At 33.8% G+C, this 25,475-nt stretch overlaps 1 protein-coding gene across 11 annotated transcripts in view; it reads right to left on the reverse strand.

Annotated features, from left to right (window-relative positions):
• VPS13B (vacuolar protein sorting 13 homolog B) overlaps positions 1-25,475 on the reverse strand; it is a 700,507-nt gene that overhangs the window by 332,077 nt on the left and 342,955 nt on the right. For 8 of the 11 annotated variants that reach the window (XM_053660831.1, XM_053660829.1, XM_053660828.1 and 5 more), the window contains 4 exons: positions 15,489-15,660; positions 14,737-14,851; positions 12,286-12,427; positions 8,542-8,950 (listed from right to left, as the gene is read on the reverse strand). In XM_053660831.1, the coding sequence (XP_053516806.1) occupies positions 8,542-8,950; positions 12,286-12,427; positions 14,737-14,851; positions 15,489-15,660 (838 nt within the window). Of the gene's footprint in view, positions 1-8,541; positions 8,951-12,285; positions 12,428-12,968; positions 13,036-14,736; positions 14,852-15,488; positions 15,661-25,475 lie in introns of those variants that run through there. The other 3 variants (XM_053660833.1, XM_053660835.1, XM_053660836.1) reach the window with 3 other exon arrangements.

Consider the following 25,475-nt stretch of genomic DNA (forward strand, 5'->3'; position numbering starts at 1 on the left):
GATTTATGAGGTATGCAGTGGATCTCCACGTAAGGAGGGATGTCTGAGTAAAGGCGTAGAAACATTAAAATAAGAACAACAAATGAGGACAAGAAAAATATGTTTAAAGTAGAAATAGTTGATGTTTCTTAACTATTTCTTTTACATCCCATTAAATAGTTTTCTGTCATTAAAATGATGATGGAAAAAATAACTCCAACCTCACATGAACATATATAAGCAGTAATGAAGCAGTCTGTTTATCTAATTTCATAATCTTATACTACTGCATCTTACTCCCAAGGAATTCTCAGCCATTGGCTTTTTAACACTGCACTGTCACCTATGAACATATTAAAGGCTATCACAAAGTCAGTCACAAATTCTGGAAACCACTTAAACTTATATTCTTAATAATAACTGCATAAACAGCCCTGGCTGGTGTAGCTCAGTGGATTGAGCACGGGCCTGCGAATCAAAGGATCGCGGTTCGATTCCCAGTCAGGGCACATGCCTGGGTTGCAGGCTGGTTCCCTGCAGGCCAGTTCCAGCAGGGGATGCACAAAAGGCAATCATACATTGATATTTCTCTCCCTCTCTCCTTCCCTTCCCCTCTAAACATAAATAAATAAAATCTTTAAAAAAAATAATAATAACTGCATAAACACACACAAGGTATACCACTGTATTAGCTGTAAAATATCAGAAAATCCAAAAGAAATATAAAGGGTGCATTGCTGAAGAAAGAAAAAGAAACAACTGGTTATCTAATGTATAAGGATATTTCAACTTGTTATTCCAGGCACTTTTTAATTTTAAGATTTCTGCTGTGAAATTGCTTGACATATAGCAATTTCACACCTGCATAAAAGTTCTACCGCCTAATGGAATCTAAAACAAAGGTAAGTAATCTCAGAAAACTATGAAAGGCAAAGAAATATATCAATTCTGATTCTCTCTTTATGCTGAATAAAATATTTTACCATATGTTCTCATCTTCTAAAGTTCAACAATTTTTCTATAAATCATCAGCTAATTCAATGTCTTTTTAAAGTACTATTTAGAATGGATAGGAGTTCTTGATGACCCCACTAATTTATATTAAATTTTTCTCCCTCTTCTCACTCAATTATTTTACTGTAGTAGCTTTTCAAAATCGTTTAAAATGTTTTAGAATCATTACTGAGATACAACTTTTGGGTTCTGAAGGAAACTTACACTAAGACTCACAATCTCTCTCAGGAAGCTCTCATCTGCCTCCAAGGGGACAGAAAAAAAAGGACTGGCTGAAAGACCTCGGGAATATTCTGAACAGAACGTGCCAACAAAGGCATACAATCCATATTTCCCACCCTGTGGTGCCCAAAGAATGCAAAAGCTGAGAGATTATTTCCAGCTGCTTAGCAGTACACCCAGTATAGTCTGACTTAGATTAATCTAAAAAAAGTAAATCAAAATTCAGAAAATCAGAAAAAATAGGAAGACATTCAGTGAAGAAAAGGAGGAATCAGAGTAAGACGTTCATGAAGGGAGGGGCCGAAGCCAGGGCTGGGGCAGAAAGAAAAGCACCAGAGGAAAAAGATGAGCTATCCCAGTAAATACTAGCATGCGGATGCTGCAATAAAGACAGTACTTTAAAATGTCCACGGCAGAGAGATCAAATAGAAAACTACTTTTCATGGAGCTGCACTATTTTCAAATGACAAGAGGTCTGTCTTGATTATAGGTCCTTATATTATGAACAATGTTTACATTTCACAGATCTTGCATTTTACGCCAAACTTATCAAATAGTTCCATGTGGGTAAAAACCTCTGATTAAGCAGCAGGCATCAATTAAATCAATAAATAGTAAGCCTGGAGAATAGACCATACCACAAAAGAGCAATTAGTGTACTTGCTAACTGTTCTTCCAGGCTACAGATACTACCCACCATATGAAAGATTGAAATGCAATAGAAACACTGCAGTAAATGAGGTACATCTGGAAGAAAAATGACGTACTTGGTGTTACATACAAAGCCAGATCCAAGAACAGAATTCTGTTTCTGTTAGAGCCAAAAGTGTTCTCACTAGATTATACTGACTATGAAGTTGTAATAAAAAAGCACTTAATACAGATTATTCACAAACTAAAATAATCCATTTTATTATAGAAAGTTATCAGCTAATCAAAATGTATCTTTGATATATAAGAAAAAAATGAAAAATATGTATTTATACAAGAAAGTACCTTGACTCATTCCTTCAGTTACTTTATAGTTAGGGAAAAAACAAGCTTCCCTTTTTTGGTTTACTTCACCTGCATTTAATAGTTGGACCATATGAGGAAATGTTCCCTCCAGAAGCATTTTCAACATGAAAATGAATGCCTTCCTTTATTGCTTTAGCTGTATTTCAAAAAAAAATTGAGCCTCGTGAGGAACTACTCACTCTAGAAGACTGACAGTAGATCCCAAAAACAGTCCTCTGTTCTGAAATCAATAGCTTAAAGCTGGAAGTCAAACACCTGCAGATTCAGAATCTTGATAATAACTGCACATAATGCAAATAATACTCAAGTTAAAAATCAGACTTCCAATATTACTACTTTAAATGAATTTTAGAATGTTAAATATATTTCTTATGATTCTTAACTGAATTTTACACGCGAACTTTAAAAACTTTTATATTCAATGGAACATGAAATGTAAGTCTGTAAGATCTTATCCGTTCTTGGAGCAAAAAAGTGTACTGAAAATGAAAAGACTTCAAACAACTCTGAAATTATGAGCTTGCATACAAATAACCAAAAGCTTAAATAAAGAACAGAATTTTCAGGCAATTGTCAGATGACTGTTGCTTACAACTAAGTTTTCTTAAATCCAACATGAACTAAAAGTATTTTGTAAGCCAACTTTCTTTTAAGATTCTCAACGAAACTCAATATAGTACAACGTCTAAAGTCCCAAGAGTACTGGAACTGGCCACTGTGCGATGTTACACTTTTATAAAGCCATCACTGTAGTGTCATTCCCACGTGAAGCGACTGACAAAAGCTTTAAAGAGTGTTTGCCATATTTGCAGTGGAAGACAAAGAGAGGGTCTTAATGTAAATGCGTAACACTAAGACTGTTAGGTATAATAACGTGAAATATAGTTGCTTGGAGATATTTTTTAATATATAGGGTCTGGCACAAATAACACCCCTTTTTTATTACAAAATCTTTTACTACAAAATCATAAGCATGTAATTCCATAACATAACAATATCATGCTCAAGCACACCATAAGACATTTTAGGTGAAATGTTCAAATTAAAACTATAAATCATTAAAGCAGGCGTTACTTCTGCCAGACCCTGCAGTTTCTGCTGAGAAGTATGATATAATACCATATAACTATGATATCACACTTATTAAGACAATTTATATATTTTTTCCAGTTTAATTAATGTGATTATTCAAGAAAAAAATTTTAACCCTTTCTGGAGTAAAATAAATACTATGCTTTTGACTCTTACTAGGTATTACTGGAGTTGTTTAAGTGATCACACTTCCTTCTAATGGAAATGCTGCTTCAATCATGTTTTCCTTAGTCACATTATATCTTTTACATTCAATATTCCATATGAAATAGACATGTAAAACTTTGTCTACACTTTAAAATGGTTTAAATGGTAAATTTTATGTTATATGCATTTTACTGCAATAAAAAATTTTTCATGGGTGAATGAATTATGGTCTTTTGAATTAAGAGTAGCACTGATAAAAAATAAAGTGTCAAAAATATAATTCAAACATAACCTTTGAATTTTTGACATGCATTTTAATATCTATATTTGAAAAATATAGATATAAAAATATAGTGCAAAAATAGAAAGTGTCAAAGACATAATATAATTCAAATATAACCTTTGAATTTTTGACAGGCATTTTAATATCTATATTTTATGGGTAGACACAGATTCTGGCATTTCATAACATCTCACATAGATTTTTTAGATGTAAATCTATGTATAAGTAAAGATATATACATGTACACAAATATAGATATACACATGGACATATAAACAGACACACACACACACAGAGACAGAAGGCAAAATAAAAACAAAAATGAAAAGATGTATATAATACAATGAAGGCCAGACAAAAAGATTTAATACACAACAAGCTCTTACAACTGATAAAAAAAGATAAGCAACTCCTAGAAAAGCACTACACTTTCTGACTGACAAAAGATCCAAAAGTTTGATAAACCTTTTTTTTAGGACGAGATTGAGAAACCAGTATAAACTGGTACATCCGTTCAAGAGGGCAATTTTCCATCCTTTTGCATTTTGATGTAGCAATCATTTTGCTAGGAATTTATTCTATAGATATACTCAGGCAAGTCATAAAAAATACAACTAAAAAGGTGCTTATGCCAAAAGTGTCCACATAAGTCAAAGATTAAAATTAACCAAAGTCCAGAGTAAATGTACAAGACTGTATTTTCTGAAAATGGCTTGAATGATATCTCCCATCTAATATGCTTATTTTTTTTTAATATGCTGATTTTAAAGGAACCTGCTTAGGAGGTACTCACGCATCTGAATTTTGGAATTAGACATTAAAAATCCCACCATAACCACCACTAAAAAGGAGTGGGAGGGAACTTTAAAAATATGATTGCAAAAGTTTGAAAATATTTTTGCAATTACAATCAACTGGGGATTTTCCTACTTATAACAACCAAAAGGGAAATTTAAAACACAACAAAACTGTATGACATGTAGTACTAGTTAATGCCTATAACACAGTAAGCTAAAAACAAGCCAACAAACAAAACAAAATGTATACACACAAAAAAAAGAAATAAAACTGTTATTTTTCCCTCTCATCTCTCAAAGAATCAGATTCTTATTCCTTCTGACATGCACACAAATCAATAAAGCACAGAACTTATTTCAATAAACCACTGCTGACTGTGATAGAAGAGTTAAGCCCAAGGAAACTGATGAACTTCTGGCTCTGTCTCCTTGCAGAGGTAGTCAAGTGTTCGGCACACAGGTGCTATCGCCCTTTCTCAGAGTAAGTTCCCACTGCTCTTCTTGTTGACTGAACTATACATGAACATTAACACTGTCCAGAAAATATCACAAATCCTGCCTAGTCAAAAAGGCTTCCAAGCAGATCGGTGGTTCTTCAAAAGCATAAAATTCTAAACATAAGTATGTATCCCAAAGAGCTGAAAATGGGCTTAAACGTTCCTTTTGTTGTATGCAGGTTTTCATCACGGGAGCATTAATCACAATCGCTAACGCAAAGGTAGAAGCAGACCAAGTGTCTGACAGATGAATGGATAAAGAAAATGCAGTATATCCATATAATGGAATATCATTCAGCCATAAAAAGGAATGAGAAATTCCCTGTGAAAACATCCCCCATACGAACAAATAACAAAGAGGTTCAGAAGCACTGAGTACACCAAATAGATAAAATATTTTAAGACAAATGAACAAATTTTAGGTGCAGATCAAATGCCCACACTGGAAACAGCTGTGTCTGATTCAGGAAAACTTACCAGTATAAACCCTACGGAACACCTATTTCAAAGTCTTAGCCAAGTCAAGGAGACCTAACTTGGAGTGGTGAACACACAATACAATACACAGACCTTGGGTCATAGAATTGTACACCTGAAGCCTATATAATTTTATTAACTACTGTCATCCCAATTTCAAAACTTAATAAATGGGAGATGAAGCACATACATTTGGATCCACCTCTTTTTATTGGTATTTGTGACCAATATTGGTATTTATGGTGTGGAATTTAAGGTATGAAACCTTAAGTTATAACAGTATAGCGGATATTACAGGAGAAAGGACTCAACTGAGGTTTAATTAACAGGTAAGTACTATTTAGAGACCAATTAAGGCATCTATTTGAGGACTATCTATAATTCCTGAACACTTCTATGTGACTAATAAAAGCATCACAGTCAGATGTGTTGCTTTACTTCCGGATCTGCCTGCATGACCATCCCCTATTTTTTCAGAGAACTTTCTCCCTGTATTATTCTCCACCTCATCCTAACCTCTCACCTTCAATATCACTTTTCTTACGATGTTTCAATGAAATTTTGGCCTTACCAGTGACTTACATTCAAAGGAAAATAATTAGGAAATGATAGAATGGAGAACATAAAGTATATACTAAGGAATTTTCAGGTAATTAGAAAAGCTTACTAATATATCTTATTTTTAATGAAAATTACAGGAATTCTAGTTAAAAAACTGAATGCTTGTTTACCAACTGGAGAGCTATTTATAGAAAATAATATCCTAACTGTTAAAAAATTAGAATTTTTTATAATGAAGAGATGAGACTTCATTTATTCTTATTTTTACCTATCTACAAAATGTCTATAATTTTATTTTAATGGGAACAGACATAGATAGTGCAGTATGCTATTTTTAAAATGTAATGTACTACTCCAGACTCTTTTCCCAAAATAATGATAACTTTTCTGTGATCACAAAGCCAAACTACTTCAGTTTCCATAGCATTGGCCCCTAGTCTGAGTTGAAAAATCAAACATAGTTTGAAAATCTCAGTAACTTTTTACGTATGTTCCTCTTTGTGTACAGTTATGAGAAAATGTTTTTATGACTCTCAAACTCATTACTAGATGAGACTGGGCATGTTCAGGGTGGTATGGCTGTAGACTCAAACTGGTTACCAGAAAACTCTATTGTGTAAAAATGTAGGGTGTTTTTGCCCTGATGTAGCTCAGTAGATTCAGCATGGGCTGTGTGAACCAAAGGGTCGCTGGTTCAATTCCCAATCAGGACACGTGCCTGGGTTGTGGTCCAGGTTCCCACTGGGGGCCACGTGAGAGGCAACCACACATTGATGTTTCTCTCCCCCTTTCTCCCTCCCTTCCTCTCTCTCTAAAAACAAATAAATACAACAAAATTTTTTAATGTAGGGTGTTTTTTTACCTATGTAACTTTAACATAAATTATATTATCTAAACATTCAACAGATAGTAATATAACAAAGAATAACAGTAAAGAAACAGCATGAAGGTCATTGCCTCTGCACTAAATCTGCAGCCTCTTCTTTGGCTATAGTGGTTTGTCTCTTACATCACTTGTAATTGCTCAATAAAGACAAGCTCTTCTTTACCATTCAGGTGTTTCTACAAACTCTCTGAAAAGGTAAAAATAATGGTATAGAGCTGTCAGAATACAGCATATGCAGAGAGTAGTAATTTCATATCTTAAAGTCATCAATTTTATGACAGTCACTAGTAAAATTTAGAATTAAAAAATAGAAATTGGCCTGCATTAAGAATCCGTAAGTATGATACACTGGATTTATCTCCAGACAGACATGTTGGTAAATAAGAACTCTACAAGTAGTTTCTTTTATTTACAGAAATGTTACTATGAATAATAACATTACTTTGAATACACTTTACTTATTGATAATATTAGGCAGAATACCTTTCCTAATTAAAATCATCTATCTATGGGTGACAGAACAAGAGACAGATGAGAGAGAAAAAAGAAAAAGAGTTCTGTTGTTTTCATGTGACAGAAACTATCTCTCGAATAGCCATTCTCTCCTCTCTCTCAAATTCACAGAGCTCTAATTTATTAGCTGGGCACTACCACCTAGAAAAGACTGTCTCTCACCCTCTCATATAGAGGACATAGTCACATGGCTAAGTTTTGGCCAATGAGGAAAAAGCACTAATGAAATGTGGGACTTCCAGAAACTCTACTTTAAAGAAACAGCGTAAGTTCTGCTGATGAGACTTTCTTTTACTGAGAACTCACTGTTTGGAAGTGGCACCATGCACAGTCTCCTGTAGTCATCACTCGAAAGGAAGCTATCAGTAAGGCCTACTATCAGGTTAGGTGCTACTACTGCCATTTTCAACACAGGGGTTCAGTTAACTCATGCAAGACTTCACAGTTCATAACTGGTAACGCTGAGATTGGAACTCAGGTCTGTATAACTCCAAAGTTCACACCACTAACCACTGGATTACAATTTCACTGAAAATTCTTAAAGTTCTTCATTCTTCTATATCATGGGGAAAATTAAATTTTAAAAGTCATTCTTATGGATGTAGGGAGTGGGACTATCAATTCATTCCACAGTAAAACCTAGAACAATTTCAGAGGGCACTGAGAAGCCTGGAAGAAGCCACAAGAACCTTGGTATATTGACTAATTTTAACTAATTTTTAGTTTTCTGAGGTATATAGAACTCAACATTTGAGTTTAACAGAACAAATGATAGAAAGTATAAGCTTAACTTGCAAAAGCCCAGAAGAAAACAAATCTCACATTTCTGACACTAGTCACTGAGTCAAACACACGAACCAGTGTTCTGACGTATTTTCTAAAGACACAAGTGTAGAATGACTATAAGGTCTGCACACTTGTTCCTTCTAGAACACACCGAACTGCAAACTAACTAGCTACCATATTAAAAAAAAAAAAAAGAAAGAGAGAAGAAAACTAAGGTCTTTAGAAGAAAGGTATTTAAAATCAGATCAAAATAATTTCTAAAGAAAATACCTTCAATACTTGGCTGCATTTCTTCTGTTTTGGGAACAAAAATCCTGATCACACTTGTGTTGATGTAAATCAAAGGTAAATTGCGAGAAGTCAGCGTGTGGGTCCTCATGGGCTGACCAGGAGATTTTCTCTTCTCTTTTTGGGTCTTTGGTAATTTTGCTTGAAATATATTTGCAATGGCATTAAGTAAAGGAAAGCAAAGGACGATATCAAAAGCTTGTGCTGAAAGAAGAATTTCATGAAGAAAATGAGGGGAACCATCCGTTAAACCTTCAGAAAATTTATGAAAACTTCTTCGCTCATTCCTTGATATTAACTTGTGGCGGACATTTTTGGTTACAGCTTTTGTATATGTCAAAGAAAGAAATCCATGCTGCTGATGAGAGCCATCCAGAAGTTTTGCAGTAGTCTGTTCCAAAAAATGAGATCACAATATACATTTCATTAAAAAACAACCACTATTTGAAAGCAGTAAATGATCTCAGTTAGTATTATAACCTTTTATTATGTCTATACCTCTTAATGAATATACTACCAAACAATTCTGCAGATGGAACAAAGGCTTCTAAGGTTGTGGGTATGACTGAACTAAAATTAGGAATCCTAAAGTCTAGTTTAGATCTAAAGAAAGGTAATTAACCTCTGTGTGCCCCTTTCTGTGATTTCTACCGTTTTTGTAACATTCAGAATTTGGAACAGATCACCTCTGGATTTTATGTTTTCATTCTTGATAAAAGAACAAATATGTATGACAATACGGGCCACAGAGGGGTTGTTTATGCAGGTGACACTGAAATAATCATGTTATTTATTTCATTCAGGTTGATCAATAACCAGACTTCACTTGACTTACTATTTCCAAGAACACTGTTTTTCCTTTAACAATCTGACAAATTTATATGAAGACTGAGCCCATAAAAAGAGCCTTAGTGTTACGGTGCTTTGATGACTACACTAACCATTTAACACACGTTCACTGGAAATGATAATATGACACAGAAATAACACACCTGTCCTTTAAACTTGCCTATCATAATGTCTGCAAAATCTATCAACTAGCCTACAAACCATATTCTTTGGGTTCTATACTGTATTATTATACATACAGCATTTGATTGAGAGTGAAAATTATGTCACTGTAACTTCAATATTTCAGACATAACTTTCCAATTCTCATATTCAAATTGCACACTATAAATAAATGATAATAAGGTAACATACTTTTAAGAGTAAAGTAAAATGTGTACTTTGTATTTCTCAGCATACAAAAAAAAATCTCTTCAAAGGTTCCTTAAACAAATTAATGTACATTATTCCTAGTTTGCAAATTATTCAACATAAAATTAGAGTTTTTATACTTCACATTCCTAACCCCTCCTTTACAAGGCTAAACAATTTTTTAGTTATTAGTGTCTAAAGAGTAATATTAAGAGAGGAGGTGAACTAAAGAAGAAAAAGGAGGAGAAAGGAGGACAAAGGAGTGGGGCAGGAGGAGGAAGAAATATATTCCCCCAAACAGGAAGCGTTTGAGAGAAGTATAGCAAAGCAGCGATGTGTCTGAACCTGCTGTCACTAGCAAAACTCTTTCACTTCCATTTCCTGCCTCTTGCATTATCACCCAATAATGTGATCAAAAGAAAAAAATATGCAATTCACCTCTCATTGATGATTTTGTTTTCAATATGGACTTTACAATGAAGAAAGGTGAGATAAATTTACCTTTGTATGTGTTACTTTTTTAAAGTTAATTTTATGAACATTAAAAGACTTGGAAAGCAGACAGTACATGGATGTGAAATATAACAATTTTTCATATAACTGTCCTGCCCTCAGAACATTTCTTACTGTCCCCAACTTTCTCATTGCCTCATGCTCTTCTCACCATGTTGCTGGACAGCAGGCATCAGGGATGGGGAGGGGTGGCTGTGATGCGGCTCCAGCAGAAGAGGCCCCAGCAACACTGCCCCTCTCCAGGTGCCCCCCAGAGGTGGGGAGTGGTAGAGTCAAACACTAATCTAAATAACCCAACTCAAATCTTCATTAATGGCAATATTTGAATTCTGGAATTAGTAATAAAAGGTATTTCAATGTATAAATGTTTTGATCTGAAAAAAATTTTTTTACACATTGAATGCAGGTGCTCTTAAAAGGTTAACTCCCATTGGGACAGTTTGGTAAACTACTGAATCCATAACTCCCTTCGGATAAGAAGAAAAAAAAAGAAAAAAATGAATGAATACTAGCTAGAGTTAGGATAATATACAGTTACTTTACATAGAGTAATAATCAGTATTTTATATGATTTAAGATTAAAATAAGAAAACACTAATAATTAAGGAAATGTCAATAACATTAAAAGTAAATTAATAAAAAATTTTTAGAGGATTTTAATAATTTTTCATGAATACATTTCAAAATTATTAATAATGTTTCTCATGGACACTAATGAACATCGAATGAGAAGAAAATAAATCTAAACAAAAATTCTTCCAATACCTAATCAACAAAACAAATAAGCAAGCACAACAGACCCAGAGACATGGAAATGAACTGACAGTAACCAGAGGGGATGGGGGAGGGGGACAACGGGAGACAGAAGAGGAAAGGTCATCAAGGAATGTTTAAAGGACCCCTAGACAAAGATGATGGAGGGGTATTGAATGTGGGAGGTGGGTAGGGCAGAGGAGAGTGATTGGGGGAAAATGGGGACAGCTGAAACTGAACAACAACAACAAAAAAGGGACATCTTTTTCCAGACTAGGCTAGAAAAATTCAAAACTCAAATCAGAAGCTAGCATTTGCCATGTATGTGGTGTGTGTGTAATATATATGTATATACACATATTATATATGTATAGATAACATACATGCATTTACATATAATATATGCATGTGTGTACATATGCATGTAGATGTGCATTATATATAAACATTAAGTCTAAGAACACAATTATTTAAAATAGTTGGCCAAGTTTTATAATGCTGAAGATATATGCCTTAAATTTCTTTTGAGCTATAAAAAAGGAAATAGAAATAGTTAAGTAGTTTACACATGCTAAGAACATTTCTAATAGTTTTTGCAATTCAATAAATTCTTAAAAGAATCACTATTACCACTGTGATAATCTCTTAATATTTTAAAATGCATGTATTTTTACTGACTTGAAAACATCACTTAAAATAATTAGCTTAATAATATACTCAGATAAATTGCACAATCAGGAAAAACAAGGATCTAAACTTTTAAAAGCCAATAGTGTATGGTCTGGTGTTCATTTTCCATCCAGTAAATAACAGACACACAGCCTTTTCCAGATTCAAGAGGGCACAACATACAGTACTTTAAATTAGTTGTGAAAAGGAAATGGCTTAATAATAGGAGGAAAAGAGCGAACTAAGTAAGAATCATAAAAGGAATGACAATAGCAGTTTGGTCAACTCTTGATCATTCAGTACATGCATAATTTAAAAAACATATTTAACATCCAACTTTGATTTTTAATGGTGATTGTAAAATAAGTTTGTATTCACAAAACCAGAGTGGGAAGTAGCATACACAAGTAGCCCAGAAACAAATCAGAATACAGTGGGAAACCAGTCCATGATTTAAAATTTCATTATAGTTCATTTATAAAGTAGACGGTATAGAGGAAGAGGAAAATCAAGAGTTCACTCTAGTTCAATTCCTTGTCTAGGTTCCTGTTAATGGGAGTTCTGTAGCATAATTTAAAAATGATTTCTTACAGAAGGAAAGAAGCCAGAGCAATTACTGAAAGGGTCCTGCTTGCTGACGGGTCGAACCAGCAAGGTGCGTCTGTTCAGCTTGTCAGTACAGGAAAGGAAGACACCTCCACATTGCCCCAGAGACCAACACTCTTCCCCAAGGCTTGAGGTGATGGACAGGAGCAAAGAAAGTGGAAAGACAAAAAGCAATAAAAGCCATAAGCAAAAAAAAATCTAGATAGTTTTAATTCTGCTCAAGTTTGCATAGGTTTAGATTTGAGCCATTGCTAGGTATGGGCTCTGCCTGGACCATCTTCTGCAAAAGCATTGTTAATGGAAGTAAACAAAAAATTAATTATTGTAAGTGTACAATGACTACTTTTAGTTTATGATAAAAGACAATCCACATGACTCACTTATGAATGAGGAAAACTCCTAAAAAATCAATATAATACATTAATGATAAAGCATATTAATAAAAGCAATCCTACCTTTGACCATTTGTAAAATTTAATTGCTGTAGAGAAAAAATGGTCACATAACACAAGCAGTTTAAAGAAATGGTTTTATTTAATAATGTAATTTTGGAAGAATAGGTCAAAAATTGCTGAGCTCTAATGATTGTAACCATTAGTGCTAGTGCATGAAAGAACAAAGACAAACAGTTTATATTAAAAAAATCATAATTACTAAATGAGTCTCACCACGGGTTTTTCTTTGCACTGTAGAAATACTCCTTCAAAATGTCCTGACTGCCAACCTTCCCCTGGCCTGGAAAACATAAGTTCACCTTATCTGTTCTCTTCAATTATTCCGAGTCGAAAAGTTGAGCATATGTAGCTATTTCAAATAGTCATGGTGTAAACAACACTGCACTGAACTAAAACACTGATCTGATAATGCAAGCAACAGAAATATTAACACTAACGCCACAGCCTGGTAGTTCTTCACAGAAGTATTTGTCTTAATGATAAATTATATATTTATTTGGCTGGTTATTTATTTCTATTTCACCCATGAGATTATGAGGTCCATAAGGCCATAATTTATGTCTGTTTTTGTTAATCACTGTATACTCATTGTCTAGTAGTACCTGACACATAATACGCACTCAATAAACATTTTAAGTGACATGAATAAATTATCTAAATACTTAAAACTAACAAATTTCACAGTAAAGCCACTGATGATCTAGAACACAGATTGTAATATTTGTATCATCAAGAAATTATTTCAGCTATAATATTCATGTATCACTTGCAAAGATCATTTTGATATAGAAATATTCAATTTAAAGGGAACTAAAGAGCTAAACACTCCATTATCAAAAATCAACTAATGATACACTGTTAATTCAATGCAAAACAATTATCATATGCTTGGTAAGATAATACAATTATAACAAGTATATATATATTTGTATACATAGCAAAATATTTGGAATTTCACAATTATAACACAATTTTTCAACTGTGACAGTGGATAATTATTCACATAAGCAATATGCTGTATGCTACAAAGATAAAAATTCAAATGTTTTAATGTAGAAATAGAAACCTGTTAAATAAAAAAGACTGTGTTTAGGGTACATAATACATTAATAAAGGTACAGAAATGTGTGCTTCTACAAGCACTCGATAGTAATTTTTGAGTGAATATTATAAATTGAGGTAAAAATAAATAAGGCTGTTGTTATGCCAAAATACTATGAAACTGAAAATATGATGATATGAAACGTTTAAAAAGTATGTATGTGTTTTACGGTATGTGAGTTACATTTCAATTTAAGAATCTCCAGGGTAGTATTATTAAAATTATAACAACAACCCAAAAGGCATTTGGATTTTTAGTTGGGGAAAAAAAAGTGACAAAAATGTTACATAGCTTTCTGAAAATACCTAAAACTTCACTATTTTACTACCATTATTTATCATTGTAAAAAAGTTATATTTGCTTATAACCATATTCTTGATAGAAATTTATTAAGGATGGAAAAATGGTTCTAGAAACATCCATCATATGCATTTTAATCATCTGTGAACTATGAAAAGTCTCCAGAGTGCACAGAGCAGGAGATGTCGCTTCCTTTAATCCATATTAATGACACTCTTACAAGGAGTGGAGGGCAGGGCTGCAGCGAAAACCAAAGCCGTCACCCATGTCCCGGGCAACTCAGCAAACACACATGTAACAAACAGGTGAGATGATTAGTAAAAGCAGCTTATGTCACTTAATATGGCAACATGAATATTTATGAACAGATTTACCATTTTGTGAAACAAAACTTTATTATATTCCACATATGATGAATATCAAGTAAAGTTAACGCATTGTTTTTTTCTGCTAAGAAGCCTTTTTGGGAATAAATATAGTATTTCTAAAAAACAACTAGTGAATATGAATATAAAAATTCTTATTATACCTTGTTTAAAGAAAATATGGTCTTTCCCATAACCATTATTCATTATTTACCTGCTTCTATAGTGATCAATATTGAAACTTTCTATTTTACATTTCACTTTGGTATATACATCCTGGACATCTATGGAAGCACTGAGATCTTCTAGTTCACTGACCATACACAGCTCTGCAATAAGAAGTAAACGTTAATTATAATATTGGCCCTACAGTCAATGGCATATACATTCTTTACATCTACAAAGGGACCAAGCCTTTCTGTTATTCTACAGTAAGAGTAAGCGGGAGTTAGCGGGTTGAATCCCAGTCAGGTCACATGCCTGAGTTGCAGGTTCAGTCCCTGGTCTGCGCCCATGTGAGAAGTGAATGATCGGTGTTTCTCTCCCCCTCTCTCCCCCGCCATTCCCTTCTTTCTAAAATCAGTAAGCATGTCCTCAGGTGAGTATAAAAAACTATTTTTTAAAGGAGTTCGTAATTAGTGTTTTAAATGTTATATCTGGGTATCAGTCACTGATCTTCGAATAGTTTTCCTGACAATGACATAATACATCAATATGACCAAGAAGAAATCACCTCATGGTTTTTAAGATGAATTTTAAGACAAATAAGACAAAATTTATGTATAACACTCAATATGTTAGTATTGCTAACAGAAATCACTTGAATTAGACTTAATGATGTACTTAATTTAAATAATTAAATTATTTGTCAAATGACAATGACAAATAAAACCAAGTCTAATATTTCTTCTAAAATTTGTTTTTAATACTTTATCTTTTCAGTACAAAAGAAAAATAACCCTGTACCTGTGCCTTTGTTTTCAGGGTCTGGAGCGAAGAGCTTCACAGTAATTTTGGGGAGCACCCACTGCATCCACAGGCTGACCCGCCCACTGGATCCACCAATGTTACTTGTCGTTTGTTCCAAGGTAACAGAATCTGAGAACGGTGAATCATCACCTGCTTGCACAGAATCTCCCTGGGTTGAGGAAAGAAAGCTTTGTAACTTAAAAAACATCTTTATTACCTATGACTTTTCCATATAACATCTTCTAATGCTAATCTTGTAAATGCTTCTGCTAATACACAATGCTAATACCATAAGCTGATAAAATTACCACATACTAATCAATACACTATAGCACGTTTACATTTAAAATATGTGCACACATATTTAAACATGAGTTAAGTGTGCAAGTTATTCCAGTCAGCAGCATGATGCATCAGGCTGGGGACTTTAGACACTAGTGTGTGATTTAATCTCTCAGTTTGTGTCCTCTCCTGAAAAATGGTTATTATAATGATATTTATCTCTTAGCATTGTTAAGATTGAGTAATAACAGGAATACAAAGTGATAACATATACTAAACAATTCACCAACAGTAGGTATAATGATCACCATCAAGCTCAAACAATACTTAGAAATTGTACACTAATATTCCTAAGAATTTCTATTCCAAAGCCCCTTGTCTTTCTCATTTTGTTATCTTCCTAACTTCAGCACATTTTCCTGTGCCATATATTCTCAACTTTTAACTTCTAACTCCTTCTATGCTAAGGAGTAATTCAGCAGTATTCAACAGACAGAACAAAACAGCCCCTAAAATTTGATAGAAGTTAAAGTAACACGATCGGTGCACTGTTTCCTATGGAGAGTTTCTCCGACTAATTTCTTAGTCAAGCCATTAGCTTGGCATTTTAAAGTAGGAAAGATAAATAAAACCTAAAACAAAACAAAACAAAACCAAAAACCTACATTGATTACCACAGACATGCCATCTTTATACTTAAGTAGGTACATTTGGCTACTATATGAAGTTTTTACCTCGATGTCAGTTTTACAGCATCTTTTAGTCAGAATAAACTTCAATTTCACTGAACCACAAAAAGACCAAATGGGGAAGATTTTCACAAAATGGGCAAGTGTTAATTGTTGGAATACTTAAGCACCAAGCACAGTAAAGCAACACTGTCTTGTGACATACAGTGACAAAAAAAACCACAGACTTAAACCTGAAGATAGTATAGTCATTACCAGAACCCACTACACGAAGCAAGGCCAACAGCTTGTGGTTTGCCATGTTTTCATATAAATAGTTCCCCAATATTAAGTGATCCTATACCTGCTGTAACTGAAATTCCTAGAATTTAAGAAGCTATAGAAAAATTTGGGGGTTTGGTCAGCTGTCTGATGTAACACAACATCTAATGAAAAGCACAAACTAATGCCAAGAAAGAATGCATTTTTTAAGTCAAATTAAATAAAAGACAACATCGTAGTCAGTATGCCTTTCTTTAAGAATAGGTTCTTAGATGGGAAGCATTCATAAATTAATTCTCCCTCAAACAGAAGAATATCACAATCACAATAATGGAAACCGCAGCGAAAACAGCTGACAAAACCTTCATTTTTTTTAGCACTTAGGTACATTCAGTATGAGTGCTGAGAAAACTATGGCTTCAAATTTAATAAGTAAGCTCTCCTGAGAAAATGTTCTGCTCTCCTTCCTCGCAGAGTTTCAATTTTCATTTTGGATTTACAACATTTGGTGTGGTGTTGTTAAATATGTTTATGCATTAATTTTCTGCTCTATTTCCAATTCTATAGCAAAAATTGAGCCAGAATTGGAGATGCTGGACTATTTTCCCACACCTCTTTATGCCAAGTTCTAAAATATACAGTTTAATTCTTTCACCATTTTGTTGCAAATTGACTAAAATACTGAGTTTATTTTCCTAGCTGAATTTATCTTTGTTCATCTGGAAGAGCAAACACTTCAGCCCTTCATCCTTGGCCTGGTTCAGAGCTCAGGGATGATCATAGTTTTGGCCACATTGCTATTCTCCCTTATCAAAATAACTCCAGAGTTCTTGTTCAATCACGAAACTTCCCAAAGGGCTAAACACTTCCACCACTGTTTGTACTTAAGTCAACAGTAACAAGTGGCCTGCTGTGGTTTCCACTACCTTTGCTCCCATTATTTCAATGCAAGGGTGGGAAAAATGATTAACTGTTTTTTAAGCTCAGTGCTTAAGCCTTTCACTCATATTTCCCTCTTGACACCACCCAGATGGATATTCAAGGAAGCTAGAGCTATATTCACTCAAAAGTATGGTGCTCCCATCAACATGTCAACATGAAAAGAATTACTCATAGTTTAAAGTATAAATCATCCAAGGATCATATAAACAAATACTTCTACTTAATACAAACAATTGTTAAGAGTGTTCTTTTTAAAACTAGATTCATTTACAGTAAATTCTTTACAGTTAAAACAATTTAAAAATAATAGTTTTGACCCAACTCAACAAGAAAAAATAAATAGTAAATGTTTTAACATTTTTATGAACTTTTTTAATGCAAGTATTATTTAGAGATTTAATTCAAAATTGCAATTTCAAAGTGGTACTTGATATAAATAAGCACAACAAATGTAAGGTGGCCTCAGATTAATAGATTATATTTAACAATAAAACTCCTTGAAATTTAAAAACCAAAAACAAGTAAGCCAATAATTGAAAAACTAGAGGGATTTTCTAATATAATAATTTAGAGATAGAGAAAACATCACAAGCAAAATAATTTGTTGACTGGTATATGAAGTTTAAATAGTACCTTTCGCTCATGTAAATCCGCTTTGATGTATTTATCTTTGTTCTTTCAACAGCTGTTCACTTAGGTGATAACCTAAATGCTAAAATTTCTACATTTTGAATAAAAGTTTCACACTAAATCTTAAAGATAAATATTAAATGAAATAAGTATATTCAGGAGGAGATTTAAAATTAATGAGACATTCTTAAATGTTTAAACTAAGTTTCTTTTCTAAAGGGCTGTTTGGAATAATAACTTGAGGTATGTCACCATTTAGGTTAACTGTACTTGAATAATTGAACAATTTGACAACAGTGTTGCTGTAGTAGATGAGGTCAAACTAGGTATCAGTCTATTATTCACGCTGTTTTTGAAATTGATATAAGTACAACACAATGATTCAATATTTGTATATACTGTGATATGGTGACCACGGTAAGTCCAGTTAACACTCATCACCACAGTTACAAATTATTTTTTTCTTGTGATGAGAACTTTATAGATCTACTCTTAGCAACTTTCAAATACAAGAAAGCAGGGGTGTCAAACTCATTTTCACTGGGGGCTATATTAGCCTCGAGGTTGCTTTCAAAGGGCTGAATGTAATTTTAGGACTGTATAAGTGTAACTACTTCTTAACTAGGGGCAAGGAGCTCAGCACCGCCAGCAGGTAGAAAGAAGGTGCGCCAGGCCTGGATAAACAGGGTGGACGGCTGGATTTGGCCCGTGGGCCTTGTGTTGGCCTCCTGTGCCACAGAGTATTGTTAACTACACCGACCATGCTGTACACTATATTCCAGAAGTGACGTAGCAACTGGAAGTCGGTACCTTCTGATCACCTTCACTCATTTTGCTCCCCCTCCCCAATTTCTACTTTTAATTTAACTAAAAATAAATGCATTTTAAACAACTACTGAACACTAAGAAATGAATCACTTTATGCTATGTGTTTTGAGAACAGGTGTGCTTAAAAGCAATTTTAATTTCTGAATCAATAAAGAAGGCAAGTCCAATTTTGTCATGAACCTCAGCTGTCATACACTGGAGGTTAGTCTATCAATTTCTCACTTCAGTGTGTGTTGTAAATCAACATTCTAGCAACCAATCAGCATTTTACATTTTTCTAAGCTTCAAAATTAGTTTTATACCCTTGCTTTGAATGAATATGGCATGTAAAAGACATTATTCATACATACAAGAATGCAAAAATAAAAACTTCTAGCTATGAGATTAACAGTAAAAAGGTCCCAGGCTAGTGACCGTAGGCCCTGGACTCCCTCAGAGTAACACACACATAAAAGCTCTGCTGGGGAAACAGGCCATCGACACTGTGTAAGAGCCTCATAAATAAAGACCCATGGAAAAAGAACTCCCAAAACAAAATTACATAACGCGTAAGGAAACAATCTACTATAACAAAGAATTAAGAACACAATAAACAGTAGGATTAGACTCTCAAGAAATTCACATAACAGATCTAATGAAATATAATTATGTTTAAAACAATTAAAGGCATAAAAACAAAAATAAGCTATTAAGTTTAATGTATTTACATCAAAATAAATTTGTAGTGACTTAACAAACATACATCTATGTCCTGTACCATAATAAATCAGTTTTAACTTAATTATAGTAAGTTAATATTCCCAAATTATTTAAGATCCATATATTCAAAACCGATGTGTGTAAAACGTATTCTCTGCTGAGCTCTGCATCAGTTGCTTAAACTAGTGATAGCCTCAGAAAACGAAGACAATCAGTGACAGATGGCGATGGAAGTTAGATTCTACATCCAGCACGGCACTGAAACAATATAATCATAATCACTACCTGACATGTTCACTTTGAGCCAATGGACGTCTCTCAGTCTAAATTATTCTGTTTCTATCCTATAGTGTTTGACTTAACAGTTTTTAAAGTATGGAAAACAAGCAACATAAAAAGTAAAACTAATATGGAAATAAAAAAGATAACAAAGGATCAATTTTTTATATTTTGCTACTTTTAGAAAATTTATTAAAGCTGAAACAATGCTAGAAGTTTTCATTCACACAAAATTACTGTCACAAGAGAAAATTGTTTTCAACTTAAAAACACTGCCTACTAATTAAAAACTTAAGTGGAATATTTATTAAACATAGTTCTAGAAGCCCTAGCCACAGCAATTAGGCAGGAAAAAGAAATAAATGGTACTCAAATTGGAAAAGAAGTAAAGTCATCTCTGTTCACAGAGGACATGACCTTATATATAAAAAAATCCCAAAGATTACACACACACACCACCAAAAACTGTTAGAACTAATAAACAAATTCAGCAAAATTCTGTTATATAAAACCCACTTGTATAAATCAGCTGTGTTTCTATATACTAACAGAGAACAATCAGAAAAAATAATAAAATGATTCCATTTATGATGGCATTGAGAAAAATGACATACTTAGCAATAAACTTTGCCAAGCAGGTGAAAAATTTTTATGCTGAAAACTACAAAGTATTGCCCAAAAAATTACTGAGCATGGCATGCAAACACATGGAAATTACTGAGCATGCAAACACATGTTGATGGGTGGGAAGATGACATTAAGATGGAGATCATGTGAAATAGAATGAACAAAATGAACTAACAAGCAAAATAGAGAGAGTCTCATAGAGAACAGGCTGACAGCTGTTGGGGTGGGGGTTACTGCATGACGGGATGGAGGGATTGAGAAAGAAAAAAAAGAGAGAGAAAAAACTCATGGTCATGGACAACAGTGTGGTGATAGCCAGGGAGAGGTGTAAGTAGAGGGAGGTAGAAGAAGGTATAGAGGATAAATGACGACAGAAGGAGACTTGACTTGTAGTAGTGAACACAAAATACAGTATATAGACAATGTGTTGTAGAACTGTATACGTGAAACCTGTATATTTTTTAACCAGTGTCACCCCAATAAATTCAATAAAAAAAGTAAAAAGTAAAAAGAAGATCACGAGTTCTGTGTAATGGCCACAGAATTTCAGTTGAGAAAAATAAGAAAGCTTTGGAGATTGATAGGTGATGATGGTTATACAACAATGTAATGTACTTAATGCTATAAAATGGTACACTTAAAAGTGATTAAAATGGTAATTTTGTGTTACTTATATTTTACCACAATAAAAAATGCCATAAAAAAAGTTTACTGGAACATAAAATAATACCATTATAGTAACAAAAATAAACTGCACTTATTCAACATCTAGTATATCTATGTTTAATTAGTTTTATTTGATAAAGATTATGATACTGGAGAGGAATTCAAATTTTTATTTTATCATTAAGTTTTACTTTATCAATGAGTAGTATAAAATTCATTTTCTAGGAATACAGAAATATCAGTGTCCGAGGAGAGAACAGGATCAAGATCCTTGCCTATATTCCCTTTATATTAGTTATAATAGTTTCCTTTGTCCATCTAGTCCTTACTATTCATTCTCTTTTCAAATAATCTTCTAAGTTAAAACTTCATATATATTCAAATAACACATAAACTAGGACCTTTCAGTTGGGATGAGATATATGTTATACAAATTGCCTTTTCATTCGATATTACCTTGCTGATGATCAGGGGAATATATAGGAACTGTGAGAACTTTCACATGAAATTCATAATTTTCCAGAGTATAAAACAAGAGGGAATACATTACATTTTATTTGATGAAGATAGCATAATCTTGATACCAAAATATGAGCAAAATATTATACAAAAGAAGAGTTAAGGAGTATCACTCATGTAGATACCAAAATCCTAAATAAAATACTAGCAAACACAATCCAGCAAGATATAAAAAAAATCATAATCAAGTTGAATTTATTCCAGAAATGCATGATGAGCTTAATATTTAAAAATGAATATAACTAGTCACATTAAAAGAGGATAAGAGAAAAAAGTATATAATCATCTCAATTGAATAAAAAAAAATCAACTATCAAAGACTATATCTATTATAAAAGGGGTAAGACCTCTAAAAAGAAAACTAAAACCTTATTGATATTGACACATAAACAAACACAGGAATATCATATTCATAGGGTTTATGGATAAATTATACATAGTCTGTTAATACTTTGTACTGACATGTTGAGACAGATATTAACATTATTCCCATTTTTACAAATGATGAAGCTACAGCACAGAGGATAAATAATGTGATGAGTTGCAGAGATAAAAAATCAAGTTGTCTGATTCCAAAGTCTCCACCACAGATCCATTAACTTAGAATCAGGCTAAGATAAGCTGGCACAGTCCCTACTTTGTCTGACACTTCAATGTACTGTGTTTCAATTTTCTAGTACATAAAATAAGGATCCCGGTCTACATGAACTCTCCAAAAATTCCTTTCTATTATATACAGCAGTAAGTTGCTAGAATTAAGAGAAACATCTTTGCTCATTTGTCAGACTCTGCAAAATTATCACACCAAAGTCAGAGGAAGGCAATTCTTAGGAGAGAGTCTATGGCGGCGAGTGGGGATACAGCAGACACAATTTAGCTAGTTTTCCCAGGAGAAAAAGAATATACCTTAGGAAAAATTACTAATTCTATTTTTCTGTCTGACAGGTCATTATAGAAACTAAACACACTATCCTTGTTTTCTTTTTTCCCCTTTTGGTACCCACATTCTCTGCCAAATCTTAGAAATATGCTTGAACATATTGGGGGATAATATTAAATATGGATAATTCTAGACCGTCCATACTAGTACAAAGCAAATAAGACTAAAATGTCAGAAATGTGCTCTTCCGAGTTAGAAAATCAGTACTGAATTAAGAATCTTTAAAGATTCTGACCTCACTTTCTTTCTTCCACCCTCTAGTTTTTATACCGAATGCCTCCATTATCAACGTATTTCAACAGCTAAACAAAAAATTAAAATAGCATGTCTGGTATTACATTAGTTTTGAAATGATTTTTCAGATCCAAGTCTGATAAGATGCATATACTTTCTTCAGGGTAAAATTATTTCATTAGAAGTTAACCCCTGTACACCAATGTTTATAACAGTATTATTCATTATAGCCAGATGGTAAAAACAATCCAGATGTCCATCGACAGATCAATGGATAAACCAAACATGTTATATACATACAACTCATCCATAGACAAGTAATTCTGACATATGCTACCACATGCGTGAACCTTAGAAACATCACACTAAGTGAAATAAGCCATACACAAGAGGACAAATGCTGTATGATTCCTCTTATGAGGTACCCAGGATAGGCAAATTCAGAGCGACAGAGTACAAGAGGTCGTCAGGAGCAGGGTTGGAAAAGTGGGAGGAGAGGGAGTCATCATTACAATGAGTGCAGGGTTTTAGTTTGAAATGATGGAAAAGTTCTGGAGATGAATACTGCTTATGGCCAGAAAACACTGTGAATATACTTTACTGCCACTAAATTGTACATTTAAAAATGGTTAAAAGAGGGTATTTTGTGTACTTGTATCTTACCACAAAAAGAAATCATTGAAAAAGTTAATCAATGGTATTGGGAAACCAATATAATATGTACAAGGCAGAGTAAGAAAAAAATCAAGATTGAAAAGATCAGTGTTTAGTATTTAATGATGTTAAAAAAATTTTAAACCAAGCAACACAGCCAACTATGCAGAAATGAACATTCCTCTATTCCACTACAAAAGCAAAGACATTCTGGATAAAATACAGTAAGAATTTGTTTTAACACATGAAAGTGCTGTATGTCTTTTCTTTTCTCCACTGTTTTCTGCCCTCCGGGCCTGACAGGGTAACCTATATGAACCATATATGTTAATGCTCTCGTGCTCTGGTTTCTGGTTGGCTTCAGCTAATGAGGAACAGTGGCAGGATGTAGGCATGAGGGAGGAGAGTGGAGTCAAGGCATTTCTATCCTCTGTTCTGATACCCTCCCCTCCCTGGCTGAAGGACTATGGGTAGGAACAACATCCCAGTGTGCTGGATCCAGATACTGCACCATCTCCTATAGTTTCCCTTCCCAGTCAACACCTTTGTCCTTCTATTAAATGCTCTTAAAACTGCAGGATTTAAGAAGGAGTATCTTTTTCTGACTAATACAATAGCCAAACTTGAAATAAGAGCAAATCTTGAAGAGTCAGAAATGAAGAGGAAACAGAGTCAGGACAGTGAGTAGAAACTGAACTCATGGTAGCAAATGAAAGTGTCCAGCTCAGGTCAGGGTTGGGGGCTAAGCAATGGCATTCAGACACATGCTTAGAGCCTGATTTCTATCAAGTATCCCTGGCATAAGGCTTGGAGCCAAAAGAAGATGCTTCTATGGCAAAAGGGACGATCTGCTTGAGGCTTCCCCAGACTAAAGCACAGATGTTTTCTATGCGCAGTACCAAAGCGGGGAGGGAACAAGAACGAAAACACTAACAACTCCTGCTCCAATCTCCTGCTCACGACACTCACTGAGGGGATCAGAAATAGCTACAAAGGACTTACTTAGTAAGCTGCAATAAAGAAGGGAATTGAGGACATAACTAGACAGAAACTACAGAGAGCTAGTGAGAGTGGTGGGTGGGGGGAGAGGAAACAGAAAAACAGGGGTTCAAAGACGAAGACAACGAGATGGACAACACCGAGTGGCTGAGTAGTCACTGACCCGTGTGACATGACTTTTATGTTCTCAAAAACCTCCTGGGGGGGGGGGTCAAACAATTACATAACTTCAGTTTAACTCTTCATTTTCTTCTGAACCCTGGCTGCATAAAGAGACTCCGACACACTCAATGAATGATTTCCCACAGTATCCCTATGCTGTCATAACACTGTTTTGTTTTAATGGAGGGGGATATAATTATAAAATAATTTAAATGTAACAATTTTACTTAAATTCATCAATATTCTTGTTATTGGGATAATAATAAAGAACTAACAACAAATTAATCAAAGAAGTACAACTCTGAACTTCCTAATTAGCATGCTGAGATATCACTGGATGTGTCACAACTACACAGAGACATGATTTCTCTCAGCCCTTGGGAGAGGCCTGGCGTGAATGAAGCTTTTAAGGACTTAGAGCTTTTCCTGATTATGTCAGATATAGATGCCACTCTCTATGTAAGAAAATAACATGAAAACCATAGGAAAGCACAGCTATAACTAACCACAAAATAGACCACAAAATATATAGATCTGTTACTTACATAATAGTGTTGCCGATAGAATGTCTTC

Source organism: Artibeus jamaicensis, unplaced genomic scaffold (assembly GCF_021234435.1).
Source record: "Artibeus jamaicensis isolate MK-2021 breed Jamaican fruit bat unplaced genomic scaffold, CSHL_Jam_final scaffold_916, whole genome shotgun sequence".
Lineage (NCBI taxonomy): Eukaryota > Metazoa > Chordata > Mammalia > Chiroptera > Phyllostomidae > Artibeus > Artibeus jamaicensis.